Genomic DNA, 25,800 nt, shown 5'->3' with positions numbered 1-25,800 from the left:
AAAATTATTTTTATTAGTAGTTTTTCTAAAAAAAAGTAAAAGAAGGTACAAAAGTTGTCACTGGTGCGGTACTTTTTCAAAAAGTACGCTTTCGTACCTAAACGGTGCATTGGTACCTCTGAGGTACACATTGGTACCTTAGAGGTACATACTGGTATCTCAAAGGTACACATCTGCACCAAAATGGTAAATATTAGGACCTTTTTACCTCTCGACGCGCACTAGCTCGCAGACGGAAAGACGTCAGTTTTTTTTTAATGCTGCTAACAATATATATATATATATAGCCTACTGTGTACAAACAACAATAATAATAACACTACTATACATCGTTAAAAAGGTCTAAGAGTTTAGCATCAGTGTATGGTGTCCGTTTTGAGATTAAATTGCTCTAGTATCATAAATATAGTATTTTATTACAGAAGTCCAGATAACAACATGCATAATATAAACTGACTCCTTACCTTTGTGCTGGTATAAGGAACGCGAATCGAATCCAGTCTGTTTCAGATGTGTGAATAACCCATAAAAACTCTCCAACAAAGTACATCCAATGACAATTTTTGTCCACAAATGCGTATAATCCGTGAAATATGGATATATTTTCCATTGTTTACATCAGATTTCAGATGCACGTCTTGAAATAGATTATAATATACAATCTGAGGACCATTTACATCATAACACTTGTATATGAGATTACACTTGCGTTCAAAACCAGCGCTCAAACTTGATTGTACAAGTAGGCGGGAGTATAATACATAATATCCAAACAGCGCTGTCAAATATCGTGACGTCATCTGACTCGCGCGTTCCTCCAATGACTTCATGGAAAATATTGATAGACAGAACGTGTAGCCAATTAGAACACGAATTCAACGATCTTTGTGTGAAGCTTTATTTCCTGGTGTGGATACGGCATTTTATACGCTTATATAAGGATAAACAATAAAAAGAACGAACGTGTGTGCATGTAAACAAAAGACTTTTATTTTGTGGCTGACTGGCACTTAGAAAAGGCACTAGTCTTACAAAAACTCTTGCAAGAACCTCATTTTTGGGTCTATTGACTTCAAACGTGAAATATAACTTCTTTAGACTTGTGGCTTTGGCCTCATTGCATTTCTAGGTTTCACACATATATTTATCATTAAGATTTTTAGTGTTAAAAAAGATGTTATGCCAAAAAAACTTTATTACAATGTACTTCAGCCTCTCTAACTTTTTTTTTTATCTTAAAATAATTTTGAAACATGGAAAACGAAGCTCAAAGTGTCTTCTATCTAATGATACCACAGTTATGCTTATACTATAAATGGTTTAGTAAAAACAGCCCTTTTAGTGAAAGTAGGTATTTTCATGGTTTCGGGCCAGAATGGGGGTGCTTTTCAAGAGGTTAAAAGTGACAACTTTCGTATTTTTTCTGAGAGTGTGGTTTACAGAATTTGCTTCAGCCACAGAAATATGTTTGTTGTGTTCAGACCATCACCCGGCCCAGATGGAATCCGCACCCGCAGATTTCTGCGGAAAACTCTTCTGTTAATGTCCGTCATTGACAAACACGCATACTCCGCGCTTGAGTGTTTGTGACCAGTAACTGTCATTGACAACAAGCACGCATACATTACCTATCCCGCGAGTTTGTGAGCCGCCGACGACAAAAGTACATTAACCCTGCGCGTGCTGTTTGCTTTGCCCGTTTTTAATGATAGAGAGCACAAACCATTTGATATTTGAGACTTAATAAAACTTACAGCTGGGTTAAGGAGATCTCACTTGACTCTGTCATCTAAATGACGCGACAATCAGCACTCAGCACATGATCATTTCAAATCCATTTACAAGACAAATGCTCTTATGTTTAATTTAAAGTTTACATTGCGTTGTAAAAATTCTGAAATTATCTGTACATGTGGTAAATTCATAATGAGAACATTAACACAAGCTTTTTATTCTGCTACAGGGTTTCCCGCAGATTTTTTTTTTAGTTAAGGTGGTAGGGATGGGCGTGTGGGCGGGCCCAAGGGCGTGGCAATCAAAGGGGCAGGGCGTATGCGTCATGATGAAAATTTAAATATTTTAATAAAATAAATAAATAAAAATTTTTTTTTAAAACACTCAAATAAAACTTTATTTTGAAGAAACTATGACAAAAAATGAACACATACTAGATTTTTTAATGAATTAAATGTTTTACCTCTAACGGGAATAACTGCGTGATGAAGTCAAAACTAAAGGGTTAATAAACACAAACTAAAGCAGATGTTGTAGAACCTCTGGCGAACGATGATTATTTATGATTATTATTTCCCACTATTAATTACATTATCTTAAAGGAGTTTAACTACTGTAGCATGTAAATAATGCACATAAATAAAGTAAGCAAGAGCACTCAACAATTATATCTCATCAACAGGCACGTGAAACCCTAGCAGGTTGCTTAAACAACAAACTCACCAGCTAACTTGCTTAAAATTGCAAGAACTATAGACTAATACAATAACATTCTTAAAAATAACCCCAACATAAGACCACTTACAGTTCTCACGGACACACATTTTATCTGGCTATCCTCCAGACATGAAGGACCACGTCTTATCTCATTGCGCGTGCACGCTCGTGGTATTCTCCAAGATGTTTTATCAACTGGCTAGTTATCCTCCAGACAGTGACGGTCCGGACCACATCTTTCTCATTTTGGATGTGTGGCGCACGTCCCCGCTCACGGTGTGATGCACGTATGCACTATTTTCCGAGATGCACTTGACGGCTTTTGTGCAGCGTTTTTTTTTTTTTTTTTTTTGACGACCTAGTTAAGGCGGTAGGGTTTTCAAGCATAGGCAGCCCGCCTTAACTGAAATACGCTGCGGGAAACCCTGTGCTATATAACACTATAAATAATAATATATGTAATTTTAGTTAAAATTTTATATACTTGTATTTTTTATACAAACTATAATTTTATCTGTTTGGGGACTTCATTGTTTGCCTTTAAAAAGTAATTATTTTATATGCAATTTTGTAATATTTACAGCTTAAATTCTCGAATATCTTATTGAAACATTTAAAATCATTCTGCAGATTTCTTCACAGAAAAAAAGCTAAAAAAAGTCTGCAGATTCCATCTGGCCCTGCCCATCACCTTCTGGTGATATCTGTGAGGGGCGTAATACTACACTGTCAGAAAAAAAATGGTCCCTAGCTGTCACTGGGGTGGTACTCTTTGCACCTAAATACTTTATATTTGTACCTCAGGGGTACAAATTGGTACCAAATGTACCTAAATGGTGCATTTTAAAGGGTACTGCCTCAGTGACAGCTAGGCACCATTTTTTACCATTTCTTCTTAAAGTGTAAGGGCATGGTATTAAAAAGTTTAAATAACAACTGCCTCTAAAGCTTTTGATTCACAGTAAAAATAACAAGCTTCTTGTTTTCCTCTTTTCCAGCCGAAGTTTAGATCACGGTGTGAGAGGTGGACCATCAATCTACGCCCCCCGTCATCGGCTGTCTGAGGACCGATATTCTCCAGACAGGTATGTATTCATGTAAGACACTCAAGCAGCATTGGGTCTGATCTTTACACAGTTGTGCTTACATGTATTGTGCCCTTAAAAGCTCTGTACTTAGTTTTATTATTTACCTTTTCTGATACAAAGAACGTTAGAAGGTTTTCACTGAAAGAAGTAATATATGTATAATTTTTTATAGATGCATATTTTGCAAATGAAGATGTCAAAAATGTGTGCCTTCTATTTCCTTTTTTACAGTTGGCACTCTATTGTTCCGTTCTTTTCTCCTACAAAATGTCTTACTGCCTCTCTATTTTTCATTCTTTAATTTATTTATGTTGCTGATGGTTTTATCCAAAGTGGCGTACAGTGCAAATCTCTCACTACTGTATATTTGTTATTTGGTGGTCAAACCCATGACCATGGCGTTGCTGGTGTGTGATTCTCCTTCTTGAGCTACAGGAGCTTATCATCTTTCCATTCCATTAAACCATGTTTCTGTCCCTTGCTCCCTGTGGTTGCAGCCAATATCTTACCCTCCCTCCTCGAACCAGACACAGACCAATCATCGACCCCGCTATCCAGGACCCCAGGTATTCTGATACCTTAACCTGCTTCCATTCCCATTCTGTCCAATCACATCCCTCACTTTGACCCGCCCACTTTGCTGCTGCTAGTTGATTGACAGCTTGCCAACACAGAGCACATGATTATGAGAGGTCTCACTTTGAGCATTTGCAACTACGCACCTACTTTAAATTTCTTGTGTATTAATAATAAGGGTTTGTGTTTTTAACATGGAAAATCTGAGCATTTATGTATGAGTGTTTCAAGAGAATGCTTCAGATTCAGATCGAGTTGATCGCAGATTTTCACCTTATAGAAGCAAGCAAAACTGAGCTACAGGAACAGTTTAAGGCTTATTGTTATGATTTGTAAATAGTGGGCAAAGCCTTGCACCATTTTCTTTACTGTACACAGTTTTGGTTTTTACAAATTGTACAACAAATCAAAACAAGTGTTATTGTCTCAATAGAAGATATTTTTTTTATTTTTGTTATGTAATGCGTTTCTTGCTTGTAGTAATACAGAGTATTGCTGTCTGTGGTACCTGTATGTTAGTGTGGGCAGTAATAAGTCCAGCTTAAGCCATCTTTGTTACGTCTACTAAATGCTGAAATTAGTACTCTTGACTTTGAGTTTTACTTTGGCGCTTTGGTTAATCTTAGCCTTTCCTCTGTCCACTCAGACATAAAAAAGAGAGATAATAATCCTTGACCTCTCATTGCCCGTATAATGATCACTTTTTCCTCTGCCATCCTCAACTGCAATCTCACTTTCTCTTCTTTTCTGAATCATAGCATGTGCCCTCTCTATCGAGAAGATGCGGTCAGGTTACTTCGCTCCACTAAAATGGCTCGTGCATGCTCAGAAGGCTCTTACAGTAGTGTGGACAGGTAGTAAACTACATGGTAGCAAACTACTGCTGTTCTTGTGTCGTGGATAGTAGTTCGGACTAGACTAGCAAGTGACTCATCTCAAGGTTTTATGAAGTTTAGATTAGGATCCATTTTAGAAAGCTTTCCAGTGGGTGGAAATGGAGAGGATTGCGTCTTACAGTACAAAATGGGTAATTTTCTCAACGAAATGCACAAACATTTAATTATTGGTTGATCCTGCAGTGAGAAACTCGCACTAGCATAGAGTGCTAGCGTTGTGGCGTTCTTCCGCCTATTGAGAAAACTCATTGTACAATCATTGTAATGATATGAAGCCATTATGAGTCCACTCAAGAGGATAACGTACATGATAACTTTTCAATTGTGACTTTGCCGGCTAAAGATGGCAGTAATCTCCATTTCCCACAGGGAATGAGTGTGTGCTGTAAGTGTGTGATCCACCCCATTCTTCTCTACAGCAGTGTTATGAATGGCATCTTCAGTGCTGCTTGCTACGGCAGATGACTAACGGTGGGCTTGTATTTTGATGACTAGGCACAAGCTCTTTCATAAGTTGTATTTTTAAAGCACTACTTTACTTTCTGACAGAACTGCCTGTCAAAAAACAAACAGTGTTAGTTAAATGTTCACTGTAAAAGCATACATAGAAATATATCTACTTAACTCCTAGATATAATGTGGGATTTGATCTACTCAGTTTTATAGGCTTAGTGAAGTCACACAAATTTTGGCATGGCTTTGGTGTATGGCCAGCCCATTCTCATGATTTGCATATAAATAGCACGCAGTGTGAAAGTCATGTAATACATACGCCAAATTCCAATTTTGTGTGCATATGATTTTCACGTTGTTTTATGTATTGGTTTCTTACTTATTTCTGTTTTTTACTATTGGCACTTGGGTTTGGGGTTAGAACAACTTTTTGTTAAATAAAATTACATCCAAACACCAATTCTAACCCCAAACCCAAGCGACAATGGCTTAAAGTGCACCTATTTTAATGCTAGAAAAAAACGATATTTTGTGTATTTGGTATAATACAATGTGTTTGCGTGATTTATGTTTAAAAAAACACATTATTTTCAACATACCGTACATTTTTGTATCCAGATTTCACTCTCTTCCTAAAACTCACTGATTTATGTACAAAAATCATCTATCTTTACATTGTGATTGGCCTGAATACCTCTGGCATCACTACTTACCATGTTTGAAAGATTCGGTCACAATGCAATGCTAACAGGAGTTAATTTACAGGCTGAGTCCGTACCGAGAGGAATTATGATAATGTCGGTCTTGTCTATAGGGCTGCCACAATTAATCGTGCTAATGTGCGTTTTCTCAATGAATGAATTTTAATGAATTATGGTGAAATCCCGGCACATCCCAAAGCCAGGGGGCGCTCTCGTGCAGAAACTCCCTTTGTGCCACAGAAGAAGTAGCATTACAAACGCTATTCCAGGAAATGTCTATAGGAATATTTATATCACTGTTCTTCAAATTGTTTCAGGTATTTTCTTGATAATTAAGATATTTTGAATGAGTTTGTATCGATTTCAGAGGCATTTTTAATGGGACACGTGATAAATTGTTGCAGCCCTACTTGTCTACATCACCAATCCCAGGAAGTAAACTGTTGCCCACAATCCGTGTGTTTGTTGTAGCCCAAGAAAAGAGATTTACGTTGGAGACGATAACTCGCGTCATCGTTTACTTTGGGGTTTGTACCTTTTCCATATCGTAAACATGTACTAATACACACTTACACACCAAAGGATATATAAAAATCGTGAATAAGATAATTGGTGCTCTTTAAGAAAAACATAAAAGAATTGAGAAGCCAATACATAAAATGACGCAAAAAGATGCACTGTATTAAGCGAACGGGAAGGACTGGCATAAAATTGGAATGTATGTATTGCACGACTTTTCACACTGCATGCTTTTTATAGGCACTTCATGAGAATGGGTTGGTATGGCAGTCCTATATAGTGTCACATATTGCTGTGTTTAATGTGATAATGATTTAAACAGACCTGCTTGCAAACATCACTATCACCATTGTATATACAGTACTTATACTAAGAATATCTGTGAATGAATGACACCTTTATGGCTTTCATATTGTTACAGATGTTTCGTAAAATGAGTATGTTAGCATGTGCAGTAGAACTTATTGTGTGTTATTTTATATTCAGGAGAATAAAGAGGGATAGACAAATATCTGCATACAGTGACTCATTTAAATCTCCTGACAGGTAAAATATGTATTGTATTTACTGTGCATAGCAGACTCTTAAAAAAAGGTGCTTAACAATGCCATAGAAGAACCATTTTTGGCTAAATGGTTCGATAAAGAATCTTTAACATCTAACGATTATTTATATTTCTTTGTTGTAAAAAAAGTTATAAAGATTAGGAACATTATGACATAGCTGTGAAGAACCTTTTAAGCACCTTTATTTTTAGGAGTGTAGAATTTAGCAGCGCAGCTGTTCTGTAGTTACAGAAATAGTCATACATTCATTTCTTCATTTCAATCTATCAATCCTCATGCTCTATTTAAAGATATTACAATGGGCCCAATCATGTTATGAACGGAACCTCTGTGGACTACAGGTAAGAATCTCTGGAGACCTTAAACTCCCACAGCATCTCACCATTCACTAAATTCTCTGTATCATCATTTGGCCACGAAGCTCAACTTATGTTTCTACTGAGGCGTTTTGGGTCTATATCCAACATCTTTTCAAGCAAATACATGCTGAATATCACATACTGAGGTCACTAAAGATCTAATAGCATGAACATTAAAGTCGGTTTATTCAGTAGGTCATGCCCCAGGATAGAAATCGAACCTTCTACAGATACAGAAAGGTATTGTTTGATTATGCCAATAGCTTATTGCATTCAGAGCAGAAATTAGTTCGAATTAGACATAGTTGTGCTTTCACCTGTTGTTACCTTTAAAGAGGACATATCATGAAAATCTGACTTTTTCCATGTTTAAGTGCCCTAATTGGGTCCCTAGTGCTTCTATCAACCTAAAAAATTTAAAAAGGATCAACCCAGTAACTTCGTTTTGGTAAACCATTCTCTGCATGCGAGTGAAAAAATATCTCATTGAAATTTAGCTCCCCTTGTGATGTCAGAAGGGGATAATACCACCCCTTAATCTGCACTATCCAACCACGGCACTGCCATTTAGAGCAGACATCAGCTTATTTGCATTTTAAGAGTAACTAAACCCCTGGTCAGAGCCTGACTCCACCCACTGGCAATATTTGAAAAATGCAAGAAAAGTGGGCAGATCCCAACGGAGACAGAGGGGACGAACTAAGCTCGTACCAAGTGTGTGGTGAGATCGTAACAAGGGCGTGGTGAGCTTGAACCTGCTTACGTCACGACATATTTTTTGGACCCAACATCCAATAGGACAATTCAACTGCAGTAGCCACCGTTCAACCTGAAGAGGGCAGCACTCAGAGGTTTTACACCATATATTGTAGTATTTAAACACTATGGGCCCTATTTTAACAATCTGAAACGCAAGTGCGAAGCGCGCATGTGAGTTTGTGGGCGGATCTTGGGCGCTGTTGCTATTTTCCCGGCGTGAGAAATAACTCTTGCGCCGGGCGCAAATCAATAAGGGGTTGGTCTGAAGTAGGTTCATTATTCATAGGTGTGGTTTGGGCGTAACGTCAAATAAATCAATCAGAACGCTATCCAACATTCCCTTTAAACGCAAGGGCGCAAGTTCCATGGCGGGTTGCTATTATTATGACGGATTTACCAGGCGTACGCCAGGAGCGGTTTACCGCCGAGGAGACCCACGTTCTTGTAAGAGCAGTCAAAGACAGAGAAGTTGTTTTGTATGGGGATGGGAGAAACCCGCCCAAATCAGCGTAGGTTAAACAGGCGTTAGAGGAAATAGCCACAGTCTCATCAGCTGGCATCCCCATCGTTGCGCTAAGGGCTAAAATGATGTCAGGAGACGGGGGAATCCCAAGCTTGCCAGCATAAATCGGGCACGTCGTGGGGAGGTGGATCTGCCTCAGGACCTGACGCCAGCAGAGGACATCGCTGTGTCCACCCTCACTGCTGAAAGGATTTGGGGGCTTTAAAAATCGGACCCAAGAAACGCAAGCAAGGTCCAACCCCAAAGAACACTTACAAATCAAGTTCATATACATTACGGTTTCTTATGAAAACATTTTAATTATTATTTACATAAAATAAACTTAATACAAGCACACAACAAACTTATGAAAATATTTTAATCGTTATTTGCATGAGAATTTTTTAACGCAGCCACACAATAAATAAAAACTATCACCACAATGCTCACCACTATGATTCCCCTTATCGCATGTGTTAATATTTTTTATTGTAACAATTTATGATTTGCAAAAATAACTGTTGCATCTGTGTAGATTAGATAAGCAAGTGTGTGCGCGTTGTGCACGCTATACATTATGGTCAAGCATGCACCCTTAAAATAGCATTATGAACAACGCGCCACTGACTTTAAACTTTTTTTTTTCTGTGGAGCAATTGTTTTTTTAAAATTGCAAAATAGCATCAGGGATGGTTTGCGCCGCAACACGCCTCTTTTTTTGTGCTGAACCACCCAGGGAGCGAAAGTTCATTCACCAGTTTGCCGACATGCGTTTGTGGAGGGAAAAACCCGCTGTGCGCCGGTGCAAAATACGAATGATACATGCGTCACTGACAAAGTCAATTGCGCTGGGTGCAAGATAGGGCTCTTTATATCCAAATGTCAAAAAACTAATATCAATGAACAGCACTAATAAAGCCCCATTCTTACAGATCAATCATTAACTAAAAAAAGTTGGTTTAGGGTTTAGTTACTCTTTAAAAGGACACACCCAAAAACGGCACATTTTTGCTCACACCTTCAAAATGGTATAATAAATGATCTTTATGGTATTTTTAGCTATAACTACAAATATGTACTCTGGGGACACCAAAGATTTATTTGACATCTTAAAGTTTTGTGAAATGTCCCCTTTAACATTAAATAGTTTTGGAATGTAAAATGTAAGCTAATATGTGGTCAGGTCTCATAAAATGTAAAATTTTATGTCAGTTTAAAATGGTGCAACTGTGTTTGTATCAGAAACCCCATTAATGTCAGTGTTGACTCAAAATATATTGTTTAAATAAAATGAACAGCTTTAAAAAACATTTTTTGTTCAGGAGTAAATGGTAGTTAAAGTCGCCATGAAACGGAAGTAGCGATTGCCTTATTTTCCCCGTGGTGACGTATATCGGAATGAAACGGCTTTTGAGATGAAATAAGGCAGGGCTGGATTTGAATTTGTCCATCGAGATCTGATTGGATCGTTTGAAGTTGGGTCGTGTTGCTAATTGCTAATCGCTGCGATCTTCTCCCGGACCCCGCCCACCTGCCATACTTATGACCGGAAGTGAAGAGAGATCGTTTAGAGGAGGAGAGGAGATTTGCCTTTTTGATTAACCCTTGTGTGGTGTTCGTATTTTTGTTACTTAGACGATGTTTGTGGGTCTGGTGGACCCAGAGCATTATTAGTATCTTAAACCAATGCATTCATACAAATTTATGTAATATTGTTTACAGATGTTAACTTTAGCCTTATTGCAAGTAATATAGACAGAATTTATGGTTAATATTGGTCATTTACCACTGGTAGAGGACTATTTATAAACTAAAGTGCCATTCGTTTTTGTGGTAATATGAAATAAAAGAAGGAAATTCTATTCTGATCCAGATATTGGGGGGAAAATCATATTTATCTTAAATAAGTATAAATGAAACAAAGTTTTTCATCACTGTTGATGTTTAATTATTTGAACTTTTTGAAATTGTACACATTTGTGTCAGTCTATACAGCACAGGCCCCAAACTGAACAGATGCCGTATCATAAGACATCATCCACACTAAACACATAACCTGTTCATGCCAGCCAACACAACACATAAGAAGCAAATTTTTAATGTGTAGCTGTGTTGTGTATGCATTTCTTGCATTTTATACACATATACTGTGTCCATCTGGTCCACACACATTGAAGTACAATGTGTTGCTATTGGCCACAACTTAGAATGATGAAAATACATGGATAATATTTTACTTTCTCTATTATTCACTCTCTCTCTCTCTCTCTCTCTCTCTCTCTCTCTCTCTCTCTCTCTCTCTCTCTCTCTCTCTCTCTCTCTCTCTCTCTCTCTCTCTCTCTCTCTCACACATCTTTGTGGGACATTTGGTTCCCACAAAGTGATAAATAGCAGGTACACACACCATAGGTTTTGTGGTAAACCCATGGTTTTACAGATGGTAATCAATATACCAAATAACCATGATTACTACTCTTTTACTACAATAAAACTATGGATTTTTTATAATGGTAAAATGTAGAATGGTTCCTGTTAGACAGAAGGTAAAGTGTTTGGGACAGTAGGTACAGACAAATGTTCATGCACGGCATATAACATGTTGTATCCTTGCGGCATTACAGCAAAAGCAGAAAGAAAAAAACTCTGCCATGCATCCATCACATATGTACAGACATATATACAAACACACTCATGCACTCACAGGAGTCCCAGGTAGGAGAAAAACAGAGTGAAGTTACATAGCACATTCAATTTTTACACTTTTATTAACCCCGGGTCCAGTGGACCCGAACACCACATATGTAATATAAATGTGTAGGGGGGTGTACAGTGTACATTAATTATAAAGTTGTTTATTTTTATGTTCTTCATCGAAAATGAGCCAAGGCCAATGAATCTGAGGTTGAAACAACAATTAATTGCATAATTTTTCTTTCAGTAAACATTCAAAACGGGTCCCACAGACCCGAACACCACACAAGGGTTAAAGATTATGAGCACACACAAATTTTTTAAAAATAATGAAGCTCACAGATTTGTTATTAATACCACAATATTAAAAAAATTATAAATAGTTTTTCATTTTAATTTCATTGCGACTTTAAGTAGTTATGTTGTAATATTTCTGTTTAAAAATGGCAAAAATAATTCCAATAAAATTTAGACTAATCTTACTGCAAAATGTAAACATTAGCACTACTAGTTTTCAAAAGGAAACAATCCAAGGACATAAAGGTTAGTGTAGAAGTCTCAGGTTGTCATTACCTAAAACACCATTTTACCAGTAAAAGAACCACATAACAACCACCCAAAACACCTTAGTAATCACCTACTGTAGCAGTGCCCTATAGAAACCACCCAGGGCCCTAGCATCACAATGACTTTGTTAGTCAGTTTGTATTAATATGCATTATATAATTCATAATAACTATTATGAATGACACCTATAATGAGACCCCTGATACCCAAAAGACCGAATTTTAGTAGTATTTTATGTTCTCTTATGCACATCCATAGAGAGGACCATATTCCGGAGTTTCCAGCTAACCATGAGTACTTTGAAGATCTCAGGTATTGTGAATGTGTGTGGTCATGTAAGGTTATTATAGAAGTAGATTAGATCGTAGTCATGGGGCTAATTGTTGAGTAAATCTGTTTCCTTACCATAACCATTATTCTTTACAGCAGCTTCCAGGAGCTTGAAAGAAGATTACATTTTCCTGTTTATTTTTTTCTTATTAACATTTGTTTTCCTCAATAAATTGTTGACCTGCCATGTTTTGTTTGATATTTCATGTTTTGGTGCATTTATACTGGTGACCCACTGAGAAGTCAGTGTTGAAACCTGGAGTCACTTATCGTACGTTTTGTTTGACAATTAGTTATCTTATATTTCTCAAGCCAACATCGTTTCACAGGAACCACTACTACTCATGAGGAGCCAAAGTGGTTTAATGCTCAATGCAATTACAGAATGTTTCACACCTTGACATCCTAAGATGCACTGGGGCTCTGCTGAGCATCAATTTTTGACTAACATTCTGCAGGTACAGCCGCAGTATGGTGGACAGGCATGACCATTACAGGTCCAGGTCGGCCGACCAGCGGCCCATGATGGAACGTCCGGTCTACACCCGCTCCCGCTCGTCCGAGCGGCCCGACTCCGGCTACATGCGATCCATGCCATCCTTACCGTCAAGGAGATCAGCCCCCCCCTCTCCCGCCCTAACGAGGTGACCCAGACCAATCACAACAAAGCACTAATCTGCCAAACCAATCCATGCCTTCCGCTTCCTGTCACCTGGAATGCTCCTTTCCTCTCCGCTTTCTTTTTTAGTTTAACCCTGTTGTAACAATGCTGTTTTTGATTTGATTTGAGAAAGTAGTGATGATGGTTGCTACTAACGTCTTTTCATTTCGGTCATATAGACACACCTGTTATATTCTCTTGGGATATAATGGTGTGTCCCTGGCATTGTACTTTTTTGTTGGTTTACTAACATTATTTATTTGTAGTTTAACAGTTTCTGCTTTGAGTTGTGGGCTGTATGAGCGCGTGTGCTGTCGGCCTTCTCACTTTTCTTGCAGCTTTAGCACCTGACACTGACCTCATCACTCCTTTTGAGACATAAGTAAACCCTTTGACCTATGATTTGCCAGGAACATCATAAGTCACAAGGAACCTTACATAAATGTTGAGATTTGCGCATGAGGTTTCGCTCTTGATTGTGCCACAGTTTATTACACATCACTGGAAACCAAATGCGACATTTAGCTCAAAGGGTGCTTGATAGATCACTGTGTTTACTGTGGAGTCGATGTGCATTTTATACGTAAATGTTTAGTTACGTGGCTAAAATGCACATGACTGTGACATATTTATCAATTTTAAATGCATGCTCTTATTATAGTTGAATATGTGGGATTAGATGTGATTATTGTTTCTGTGGTTTTATACAAACACTCCAAGGGTGAATCTCACAAAACCAGCCAAGAACTGTCCAGGTCATGTTTTAGCCCAAAATTAATATAGTTATTATGTTTCGCATGAAAATAAATAGACTATTCGGAAAATGTATATCCAAATTGCTGTAATGCATCTGGGTATTTTACTTTTGAGTTTTTAACCATGTTTTTTTTTGGAAATACAATATTTTTAATTGTAATAAATATACTGTAATTTAAAGAGTGTAGGCCTACTTAATAAATTACTTTACAGTTATAATATACTGTATATACAAATATTATAATTTTTTTATTAAAAATGCTAAAAAACTAAAATATTTTAAATCATTTTAAAATATTTAAAAAAAATTATTAGTCTTAATTATTAGTCTACTAGGTTTATTGTATATTATTTTTGGATTTTAATAACCTAGGAAACATTCTTGTCAGGTTACATGAGATTCACCTTCAGATTTTGTAGGTTGCTGTACATAACTGAAAATGTTGATGTACTTTACTCTTTTTGACATAGTTCACCAAATATTTTTGTTTCCATTTTTTTGTTTTTGTTTTACCAACTCTTGAGAAAACTGTGCCAAATATTGACTTATTTTGTACAAAATATGTTTCAATAACATGGTTTTCCAACCCCGAATACATTTTGAAACCTATTATAAAATTCTACGGCAGATGTAATTGTAGTTAGTAGGTTTGTTTTTACTAGTATTTTCTCACCAGCATGGCCTGCTGTAGTCTTGGCCAGGTTTGTGACTCTTCCTCAGATGTAATGCCTAAGTTTCAATACTGACACTCCGTGTGTCCTGCAGGGCAAACCCACGCACCGGATCAGTCCAAACAAGTCCCACCAGTACGCCGGTGTCAGGTCGGAGAGGTCGGCAGTTACCGCAGATCCCACCGAAGGGTTCCATGGACAGAAGTGAGTAATATATTCTAGCCTTTTTTAAGGTTTTGTGGCGCTTTGGTGGAAACGTGCCTGAAAACATCAACCTTAATATCCAGCTAGATGGTCATTATTACACCATCCTGACTTAAAGTAAAAACAAACAGTGCTAAATATCACTAAAAGTGGTTCTCTGGCTAGTAATCATAGGGGAACCATTTTAAATGCCATATAGCACCTACTGTATGTACCTGTGTAGAACCATATTGTGCTATATAGAACCATATATCTGGTGCTACAGTGGTGCTATATCACCCCCAGATGGTTCTTTATAGGTGCCTTATAGGTGCTATATAGCACTAAAAAATGGTTCCCCTATGATTATGAACTTTTAGTGCTATTTAGCACCAGTTTTTTTTTTAAAGTGTCATCTCTGGCAAGTTCTCACCTACAGTATAGCTATGGGTTAAATCTTTTGCCAAAACCATAGAATAGTAAAGAGTATAGTATAATATAAGTATAGTGTAAGTATGCCTGCAGGAAACTTCTCTACTATAACACAACACGGCTTGGTTCTCTTGTCACCCTTTCTCCCAGTAGATGGCGAGGGCATGACTGAGCCTTATGAAGGTCTGTAGCAATGGCTTCTGTGTGTGTAGCCTCATCTCAGTTTGCTTTATTACAGCTTTTACCCTGTGTGACTAAAAATGTTAGCACTGGTCAGTGAACTTGAGCTGTCACTGAATTTGCTTTTGTTTTTTGTTTAGTGCCGTTAACGAAAGCATTCGTTTGTGCTTTAGCTATGTTTGTGCGATTCCGTACCTGTTAAATTATTTATATATATGTGTGTCGCAGTCTGTGTGTTGTGTGTGTGTGTCTGGTAGAATTTCTATACCTTTATTGAAATTTGTTTAGGTAAAAGCTGAAATCCACTTTTTGTAATCAACTTAACTATGAGTGCGTTTACATGCACAGTCTTACGCCGATTATGCTTAATAAACTGATAACACGTGGGGTCATGTAAACGCGTAAAGCGGTTTTCTTTAATCGGGGAAAGCCCATAAACAGCGTATGCAAAAACCGATCGGCACAGGTAGTTTTTTGCTCATTACGCCGATTTTGCATGGCATGTGAACACCTTAACCCGCTTTCTCACGGTTTTGTCCATGTGCGCATGTCTCCGCGTATGAAAGATAAACGTCACACGCGGAAGTAAGCGCAAGGTAACGCATAAAAGTCTCCGCTCGACTAAAGCAGTTGGCAGAGAAACTGTGAAAATAAAAGCTCATGTTACATTTACAGGTTCTGCAGACACAAGGAGAGATACAACAGTACAGCTTAAGACAGATATGTTGTTGACTTTTTGATCGACTATTATGTACTATAGGTGGTGACGTCACTGCCTGCGAGAAAACTGATAATTCTCCAAGTCCCATGTAAACGCAGTTGACTGCATAGCCGGCTTATTGATTTGCATGTAAACGCATGAAAACAGTTTTCTATAGCAGATTTTTAATAGTTATCCGCTTATTCTGTGCATGTAAACGCACTCAATGATGAACACGAAGGAAGATATTTTGAGGAATGTTTGTAACTAAACCGATCATGAGCCCCATTCACTTCCATAGTAGGAAAAACAATACTATGGAAGTGAATGGTTTACAAACATTCCTCAAAATATCTTCCTTCGTGTTCATCAGAGCAAAGAAATTTATCCAGGTTTGTAATGAGATTAAGTAAATTTTCACAGAATTTTCATTTTTACTATCCCTTTTTCAGCTTTTGTGGCAATTATTATAAATTGCTAACTTTATATATTATATAGGAAACATGGAAAACATGCTTGTCAGTCAAATGCAAATATAATGTTTGTTTTAAATTTATTGATATGTTAAATATTATATGGCTTTTCAGCATAATTTCAGTAAATCAAAGTGTGCAAATGCTCCTGAAATGCAGTTGGTATGGTATAATGATTGTATTTGCATTTGGGGTGACTGTAGCTTAGTATGTTTAGTGGACTGGGAAAAGAATAGGCGGCTTTTTTAGTACTTGCTACTCTTAGAGTAGATTTGTATAGCAGAATAGTTTAGCCTCTTTTTCTCATTCTCTTTTTGCTTTCATCTTCACATCTTGTATTATACTTTTCTTTTTCTGTCTTTGCTTTTAATTCTGTCTGAATGCGTACAGCAGTGGGAGGGGCTTCACAATCCCCAGCCCCGCCTCCTACACCTCCCCAAATCACTCAAACAGTATCTGGTAATCTTTGTAAGACATAATAACTATAGTTATATTATTTAATATATCTTTAGATTTTTAGATTTCACCATTGTAATTTATAAGAAGTTAAATGTTAAAGGACAAGTTTGTTATTTTACACTTAAAGCCCTGTTTTCAGATTGTTTATGATGAAATAGAACGGTTTTGACTGAAATTTGGACATATGATGTTGGCCCGAGGATTTTCGGGTGTTTGTTGTATCACCTCCTACCTCTACAATAGGTATATAGGTGCACTGGAACAATCCTTCCTAAAATGTATTAAACTTTTGTTTACAAAGACGTGAAACTCACCGAGTGGTCAGGGGTGTTCACTGATATGCTCACACAAAAACCCTGCAAAAGAAGCTTTCCAACAGGTTTTATCGTAGTTTTTGTCCAACTCCATTGATCTGAAAACAGGGCTTTAATGGTAAAATACCGAACTTGTCCTTAAACAAAAATTAAAACATTTACTTAGTGTAGTATGTCGTCTGTTTAGTGAGTAGAATATATTGGTCAGTAGCATCATGCTACAAGATTGAATGAAATTTTCACATCATCACATAATTATTAGTAATGCAACAAAATTACAATAATTGTTAATAATTGTATTATAATAAATTATGATACCAGTTATACCTATACGATTTCATGTTTACATTTGAGGAGCTCATTTGCAAAAGCTGCTTAACGTCACTTCTGTCAAAAATAAGATAATGACATGAACTGAATGCTTTCGTGTGTTTCATATGTTTATCAAATACCTGATACGCTTAATCCCTCAGGACATTCAAAAATACCGGTTTGTTGGAAAAATGCGTTAAACGCCATAACGTTTTTTCTCTTTCAATTTGCATCATCAAAATGTATCAAACTAAATACTGGTTTCAAACTTTAATTTAAAAATTTTCGTGAATGGATAATTGTCTCTGTTTATTTTTTATTTCTATGTGTTTGGGTTGTTACTTCAGAATTTCAGATTTTGGAACAAACAGAAAAATAAGCTATTAAGATATCCGTTTCTGTGTTTGCGTTTGCAGCTGGATCCGATCATTATCGCCAGGGGTGGGGTGTAGCCTACAGCCGGCCACAGACCCACAGCGCTACCGCGTTATAAAAGTCCTATGGCTGATCTGACCATGTTTATCTCATCTATTTATTACACACTTATTAAATATATTTACAATAATAATAATTTATGTAATCATTTATCTATCCGACCTCAGTTTGGTTTTTGTAAGTAAATGGCAATGTCATCGGCCTGGCAGTAAGTGCAATGAATGCACACGAGACGTAATGGAAAACTGGTAATCATGTTAGCCCGAGATATTACGATGTAGCGTCTGGAGACTATTTTTAAGGTTTTAATATATCTGTGCTTTCGTAGCCTAGTGGTTAGAGAGTCGGGCTTGGCGGGCAAGTTGCAACTGAGGTGCCCATGGATAAGTCATCCTAACCCCAATTTGTCCCCGGGTTCGCTGCTCACTGGGATGGCTCAAATGCAAAGGTCACATTTTGAGTGGGCCAATGCGTTCCATTATTGACAACAAATTGTCACTTTCACTTTTGTTTTCTTTTTCTTTCTTTTTAATTGACATTATTAGGGTATTCCACAAATGCCTAACCCATGATGCCTGCTCTGTTATATGGGCTAATTTACTCACCATATTTATATCTTACATATGTACAAAGTATCCCAGCTCTTCTACCAACCAACAGATCACACTTTCACTCACTCATTGTTCAGATCATCTAGCCAAGTTAATGGTTAACGGTGCCATTACAGTCAAACTACTGAACCTAAACATAAGAGCTTGATAAAAACTGCCTATTTACAAGAAAACGTCAGACGCTCTTAGAGGGTTTTGCATCTGAACTCCTCATTTCTTAGCCATGAAAATGTTTTAAGAATCTTTAAAATTCGCACAGTGTTTTGGTAAATTTTTCATTGGCTGAAATGTCAAATTCACTGATTTTCTTCTTCTGTTTCTTTTTCATTTCCTCAAACCATGTTGTCTTCATTGTCATCAAAGCTCAAATGGGAATGGAGTCTCCTGTCCCTGGTGCTGCCACTGCACATGCCACTTCCCATGCCCCCATTCCCCCTCCTGCCCCTGCTCCTCCTCTCACACATGCCACTCCCCCTCCTGCTCCTCCCCCTGTTCCAACCCCTCCTACTCCCACAACATCATCAGCCCCACCTGCTGGCCAACAGGCTTCTGTGTCAGGTGTGTCAGTATAAATTGGCAGAGCCTAAAGATTTTGGCTGTAGGTCTGAATGGAATACTACTATATTATGATTTAAGTATGTAGCGTACTTAATTCAGCAAATCAAGTTTTAATCTTAAAAGTCAAAGCAGTTATTTAGCTTTTTTATATTTAGTGTAAAATAAATTGCCTTTTCAATCTAATCATGAGTAAAAAAAAACAGATAACTTATAATAAAGTATATATTTTATACTTTTTTATGTATTCAGAAATTTGAATACTATCCACAGTAGGTCGACAAATAATTTATTCATTTAAATTTAATGGCCAATGCATTTCCATCTTTTTATTTTTAAAGATTGGTAGATTCTCTTAAACAAAAGTCTTGTTTGTGTTTTAATCCTGTTACAAGGGAAAATGCTTGTTATAATATAATAACTTCATTGTTTGCTGGGCTTGTGTGTTTGTGTGCCATTTCTTACACAAGAACCTGAGGAAAAGCCTGTAGCTCCCCCAGCTGTGAATGGGAGGAAAGGCAAGTGTGTGACCGTGTGAATGTTTTAGGGTGTTTGTGTTGAAGTGATTTACTACCTAAAGGCTCTTGTTTACATTTGTTGTAGGTGGACATTACACAGCTTGTCCAACTGCTACTTCACTGTAAAATGATGGGTTATTTTCAACCCAGTGTTGGGTCAAAAAAGGGACTAAGCCATCATGCTCTGTTGTAGTTTAACCTATACTTAACTACAGTTGTTTCAACCTAAAATGATGGGTCAAATATGAAAATTGAACCCTACGGCTGGGTTTGTCCCTTTTTGACCCAACTGGTTGAAAATGACCCAGCATTTTTTTAAAGTACAGTAATGTCTATCATACAAATGAAATGATATGGGTGATATCACCTGGACAATGATTCGCCGAAATTAGATTTACAAAAAAGTGAGCCTATCTTTTCAGTATTATTTTGCATTTTCATAATGGAGTCTGAGAAATAGTAAACAGAGTATTTTCAGTCACCTGTAGATGGCACAATGACATTGCCTGAAAACTAAACATCACAAGTAATAAGATTTAAGCTAAAGTATAATGATGTTGTTGTTGTTAATTTTTATTTTAATACATATTATTTTTTATTGAATTATTCACTTCCAATTAACATCAGTAGTAAATAGTTAAATGAAAACAGGAATAGTGTACAAAGTTAAAAGAGAGAAAAAAATTCTGTCATGATTTACTCTTTACCCTTTTATTTTGTTTTAAACCTGTATTATTTTTTTTATAGTTAAACATAAAAGAAGATTTTTGATAAATAATGATGAACACAAAGTTGATGGTAACCATTGACTTCCATAGTAGGAAAAACAAATACTATGGAAATTATTTTGTACCAGCCATCATTTATCAAAATATCATCTTTTGTGTTAAACAGAATAGAAAACTCATCAAATTATGACAGAATTGTATTTTTTGGGGGAACTATCCCTTTAAAGGAATAGTCCATTTTCTTAAAAGAAAAATCCAGATAATTTACTCAACACCATGTCATCCAAAATGTTGAAGTCTTTCTTTGTTCAGTCGAGAAGAAATTGCAGGATTTTTGTCATTTTAATGGACTTTAATAGAGCCCAACATTTAATACTTAAATCAACACGTAGCAGTTTTTTCAACCGAGTTTCAAAGGACTATAAACGATCTCAAACGAGGCATAAGGGTCTTATCTAGTGAAACGATTGTCATTGTCTAGATCCGGTCGTGATGCGCCAGCGTGACCCCACGCAATACGTCATGACGTCAAGAGGTCACAGAGGACGAATGCGAAACTCCGCCCCAGTGTTTACAAGTGTGTTGAAAGAGGACCGTTCCTACGTTGTTGTAAGTAAACTGATACTAATTCATGTCTTTGTGTCAGTTTATTGTTTACAATGGTCCGCAAATGTGCGTTTTATATATGTAACACGTGACCTCCCTACATCACTACGCATTTACGTTAGGTCATGCTGGACCGGACCTAGATGAAAAGTTGTGGTTTAAAAGTGTATATTTTTATTTTTATTGTCAAAAATGGCAATCGCTTTGCTAGATAAATGTTGGGCTCTATTAAAGTCCATTAAAATGAGAAAAGTCCTGCAATGTTTTCCTTTAAAAAAACAAAATTTCTTCTCGACTGAACAAAGAAAGACATCAACATTTTGGATGACATGTTGGTGAGTAAATTATCTGGATTTTTCTTTTAAGAAAATTGAATATTCTTTTAAGTAAAATTAGTAAGTGTGTGTGAATGTGTGGTTGAGTTAGGTAAGATCATTTACTGTTTCTTCCTGTTTATACATTCAGAAGTGACATGGGAAGACCAGCAGAAGAAAGCCCCTGGTATGGTACAACCATCGGCCCTTAACAGAGTAAACCCTAGTGTGCTTTAGAGGGATCTAGGTTTTAGCCTTTCTGCTGTATAGCTTTTTTTTGCCGATCTTGTTGGTGTGAAGTGTTGCTTCATGTGTTTTTGAAGTCTCTTTTCGTTTTAACTGAATGAAGGTTGGAGTGGATGTTCAGTTGAACTTCTAGTTGTTCTGTGTTGTTACTATGGCCACATGAGGTGGAAGGTCACATTTACAGGGTTGCCAACTCTCACGCATCTGGCGTGAGACTCACGCATTCAGCCTCAATCTCACGCTCTCACGCTCAAAAAAGAAATCTCACGCTAAATAGACATTCTTCTCTGCTGTATTTTTTTTTCACTCGTTTAGCTTCTTGCGCCGCCACGCAGACCGATCTGCAAGTGACGTCTCAGCACCGCGAGACCGATTCAACAGTAAATGACTCAGTATGCATTTAAATCGATCTCGCGGTCGTATGATGTCACAAGCCAACAGGTCTGCGCCCCATAAAGTAAGAAACAGTCAAATTGACTCCCAAATGACGAATCAAATCACAGACAGAGGTGCAACTCAAAGGATGACAGCTGCGCGATTCCTCAGAGTGAAAGTGCAAGAAAGATGTAAGTAATTAAACACTGACTATTATACAGCTGTTTAATGATTAGATTCACAGCCTTGAACTTGTAAATCCGATGCATCATGCGTGGCACAACGCTTAAATAAGCCCATGTTCGTCTTTTGGCTTAAACGGACAAATTCACATCACATTTGTGAATGTAGCTGTCTTAATGAGTATCATGGTAAACAACTGATTATGTCTTAACCGAATGTAAACATTTTATTGCATTCTGTCTAAAGCCTGCCTAATAAACACTATCCATTTTGAAGTCATAAACAAAAGAAGAGAAAATCACTCATTTGTAACTTCTGTAATTTTGTAAAAAAAAAAAAGAAATAAGGATTAATCCATATTTAATTTTAAACAAATTACTTTTTTGCCAAAAAATCTTAGTGTTGAGCTCTTCTATTGAAGTAAGTTTAAGGTTTATTATGGAATTTAGATTTCCTGAACAACTTTTACTAAAATTACTTCTTCATTAACAGACAGTAAATCAAATGTGAGAAGTTTAAAATGCAGCCTTGCATTATATCTTAAAGCAGGTAAGCTCAAAGATGATTATTTGTTACACCTGACCTAGATTATAAACATGTGAATATTAGCCAAAGCAAAATTCTTATGACAGACAGGAGGCTGATGGACCATTCTAAGGGCCCAATATATAGTAATTTCCTGAATATAAGCACCATGCATTGTTTTATTCACCATGTTTTATGCAAACAATCAGTGCCATGTATAGTCCTCACGGATGCATTAACCTCAGAGATTATGACCTTAGTTAATCAACCATACTTATTCAGGGGAGCTTGATGAACTTGCAGCTCTCTTTCAGCAAAGCCCTGGTCATAACAATCACATAATAAATCAAATAGTCAAAGTAACATTTAACAAAAAGAAACTTATCAAAACAAAAAGAAACTTGCCAGAAACACAAACAAACTTATCAAAACAAAAACATCAAACATTTGGAAATGAATGTAGTCGGTGTAGGTTTAGATGTTAAGACGCTTGTGGTGTCCACCGGCCAAAATTTCCAGTAGAAAGCTACAAGCGCATGTTTCGGGAGAAATCTCACTCCAGACAAATCACCAAAGTTGGCAACCCTGCATTTAAAGCTGTGAGAAATGAATACTCTTTTATTGAGAGACATCACTAATGTATGTATTTACAGCATAGAGCAGATTTAATGCTTTTTACTGAACTCAAAGATTAACAAATACTGTTAGAGCTGTGGATATCCAGAATAAACAAAAAAGGAAATCCAAAACGGTTACAGAGGAATTTAGGAAGCTGCTATGATTAGTAAATTAACAACAGCATTAAGGAAAATTAAACAAGGAGATTTTTTGGAGCTCAGTGTGGTCAAACTTTACTGTTGTTGTATTATTGTCGTTTGATATAGGTGCATGCTTCCGAAACATTAAATAAATGTAGCCTATAGCTGAGTTCATTGTTTTAGTGTTGCATGTAGTATGTAGTGGGGAATACAGTATAGATGGTGAGTTTGTGGTGTGTTTGGCTCAATACTCTTTGCATGGAGTGATTCTTTACTCTGCTCCCAGGGACCCACAACATTGTGTATTTTGTAACTCTCAGTTACAGCAAAAAATAATTATCCAAAACCTCAGTAAGCTAAAACTGTATGTGAGCCTCCAAAAAAGTGAATGAATTACAAATACTGTGAGCCAGGCAGATCTGTGCAATCAATACAGGGATCAAGAAATGTACTTCTTGTGGTTAAATGGTACTTATCGGTCCAGGATTTCAGGTGGAAGGAAACAAAATCTGCAGTGTTGTGGGTTCCCAGGATTAGGAACCACTGATTGAAATCTTCAAAAAAAAGTTTACATCATTTGCTGGATTCAGTTATGTTCGTTTTTTCAGAGTTTCTTAGTCTAAAGTTCATCTAAAGTCCTTCTTTGTGTGGTGTTTCTCCATCATAACATTATGTGTCATGTGTCTTTCAATGTGTTTAATCCACACATCAGCAGTAGAGACAGTATCAGAGAATGAAGATGCAGGTACTGTATGCAAACTGACTTTCAACAGAACCTATAGAGATCTGTGTGCGTGTGCTTCATTTCTAAACATGTGAAGTTTCCATCCAAAACTTATGCGCATAATTGGAATATTGCATTAAACATTAAGCATGCGTTTCCATCCAGTGAGCCAAAGAGAGCAAAAACGTCACTTTCTGCTAACCTGACACTAAATATAAGTATGAAAGCCATTGTATGTAATTATTTTTGTGTATAATGACCTCAGAGCACGCAGTCGGAGATGAAAAACTATAGGCTACGCTTGTTATCTACTTTTAAATGTGGATTCCTGCTGTTTAAGTTGACAGTTGTGTAAACTAATATTACTGAACCATTGAGATAAAAGTCTTTACCTGTTTATTTCAGAACTTCCAAAACTGCATTTTAGATGATGTGCAATAAGTTCTGTAAGATGGTTAGTCCAGTTTTGCCGTTCAACGCGAAAAGTTACATGACTTTTTTGATGTGCATATAGGCACTTATTCGGTTAAAGTGTTTCCATCGTAGTTCATGCGTATGTTTTCTTATAAGATAAAAAAAATGTATCCAACTCAATTATGCACATATGTTTTTTAAGCACATTTTAGAATTTATAGGTGGATGGAAACATAGCTATGGTAAAGCTGGTGTGTGTGTGGGGGGGGGGTCCTGGTAATCCCTATGGTGTGGGGACGATAGTAAAACCAGTAATTTTGGCAAGTTTTGGTCCCCATAAGTAAAATTACAGTAAATAATGATCATTTAAAAACGTTAAAATACAGTTTGTAGATATAAAAGTCACTATGCCGTTGGAAAGTTTTCATTAAACATGGTAATTGCATGTGTGTGTGTGTGTGTGTGTGTGTGTGTGTGTGTGTGTGTGTGTGTGTGTGTGTGTGTGTGTGTGTGTGTGTGTGTGTGTGTGTGTGTGTGTGTGTGTGTGTGTGTGTGTGAGAGAGAGAGAGAGAAAAAGTTTGCCTTTACTTTCACAGGCCAAATAAAAAAACTCTGATGGCATAGTAAGGGCATTTTAGGGGGTCCTCGTTATAGTTAAAAGGCTCATAACTTGTCATTGAACAATCCATGTTTGCTTAATGAATGTCAGCAGGTCAGTGTAGAGGGTAGAAAATATCATCAAGCTGCTAATAATGGAAGTCCATGAGAGGTCCTCACAATTTTGTTTTGTGAAGCAAACATCCCTTTGTTATTTAATTTAGCAATGTTGTGTAAAGCTACTTTATTTATTGTATCAGTGTGACATTGTGAAAATGTTTTTGTATGGCAAAGGTTCTTAATTTACCTATTGCAAGGTTTAAAAAACAGATGTTGGTGTTAAAAAAGACTTTTAAAAAGTTCAATTTTCACTATATGTGAATTGACTATATTCTGTATGTGCACTACAATGACATTTTGTTTTCATTTTTTGTTAGGGGATTATTTTTGTCTTATACCACAGGGCTATGAAATGCTTTTTTCTAAATGATTGAGAAATGTTCCACTGGTATGCATTATTTTTCAATAAACGCACACCTGATCTGTAAAATGTCTTTAAATAACCACCAGAGCAATGTCTGTGGTAACCGTGGTATAAGCGGATTAATTGA

At 36.8% G+C, this 25,800-nt stretch overlaps 1 protein-coding gene across 5 annotated transcripts in view; it reads left to right on the top strand.

Moving 5' to 3' along the window:
• The window catches only part of rims2b (regulating synaptic membrane exocytosis 2b), a 141,014-nt gene that overhangs the window by 96,726 nt on the left and 18,488 nt on the right, over window positions 1–25,800 (top strand). Inside the window, exons 19-24 of one of the 5 annotated variants that reach the window (XM_073812725.1) lie at window positions 3,450–3,536; window positions 12,917–13,102; window positions 14,642–14,751; window positions 15,313–15,345; window positions 16,906–16,974; window positions 19,010–19,204. In XM_073812725.1, coding sequence (XP_073668826.1) covers window positions 3,450–3,536; window positions 12,917–13,102; window positions 14,642–14,751; window positions 15,313–15,345; window positions 16,906–16,974; window positions 19,010–19,204 — 680 coding nt within the window. The remainder of the gene's footprint in view (window positions 1–3,449; window positions 3,537–12,916; window positions 13,103–14,641; window positions 14,752–15,312; window positions 15,346–16,905; window positions 16,975–19,009; window positions 19,205–25,800) is intronic. The other 4 variants (XM_073812727.1, XM_073812726.1, XM_073812728.1 and 1 more) reach the window with 4 other exon arrangements.

Source organism: Paramisgurnus dabryanus, chromosome 19 (assembly GCF_030506205.2).
Source record: "Paramisgurnus dabryanus chromosome 19, PD_genome_1.1, whole genome shotgun sequence".
Taxonomy (NCBI): domain Eukaryota; kingdom Metazoa; phylum Chordata; class Actinopteri; order Cypriniformes; family Cobitidae; genus Paramisgurnus; species Paramisgurnus dabryanus.
The sequence above is the reverse complement of the archived record's forward strand: the minus strand, read 5'-3'. Positions and strand labels throughout refer to the sequence as shown.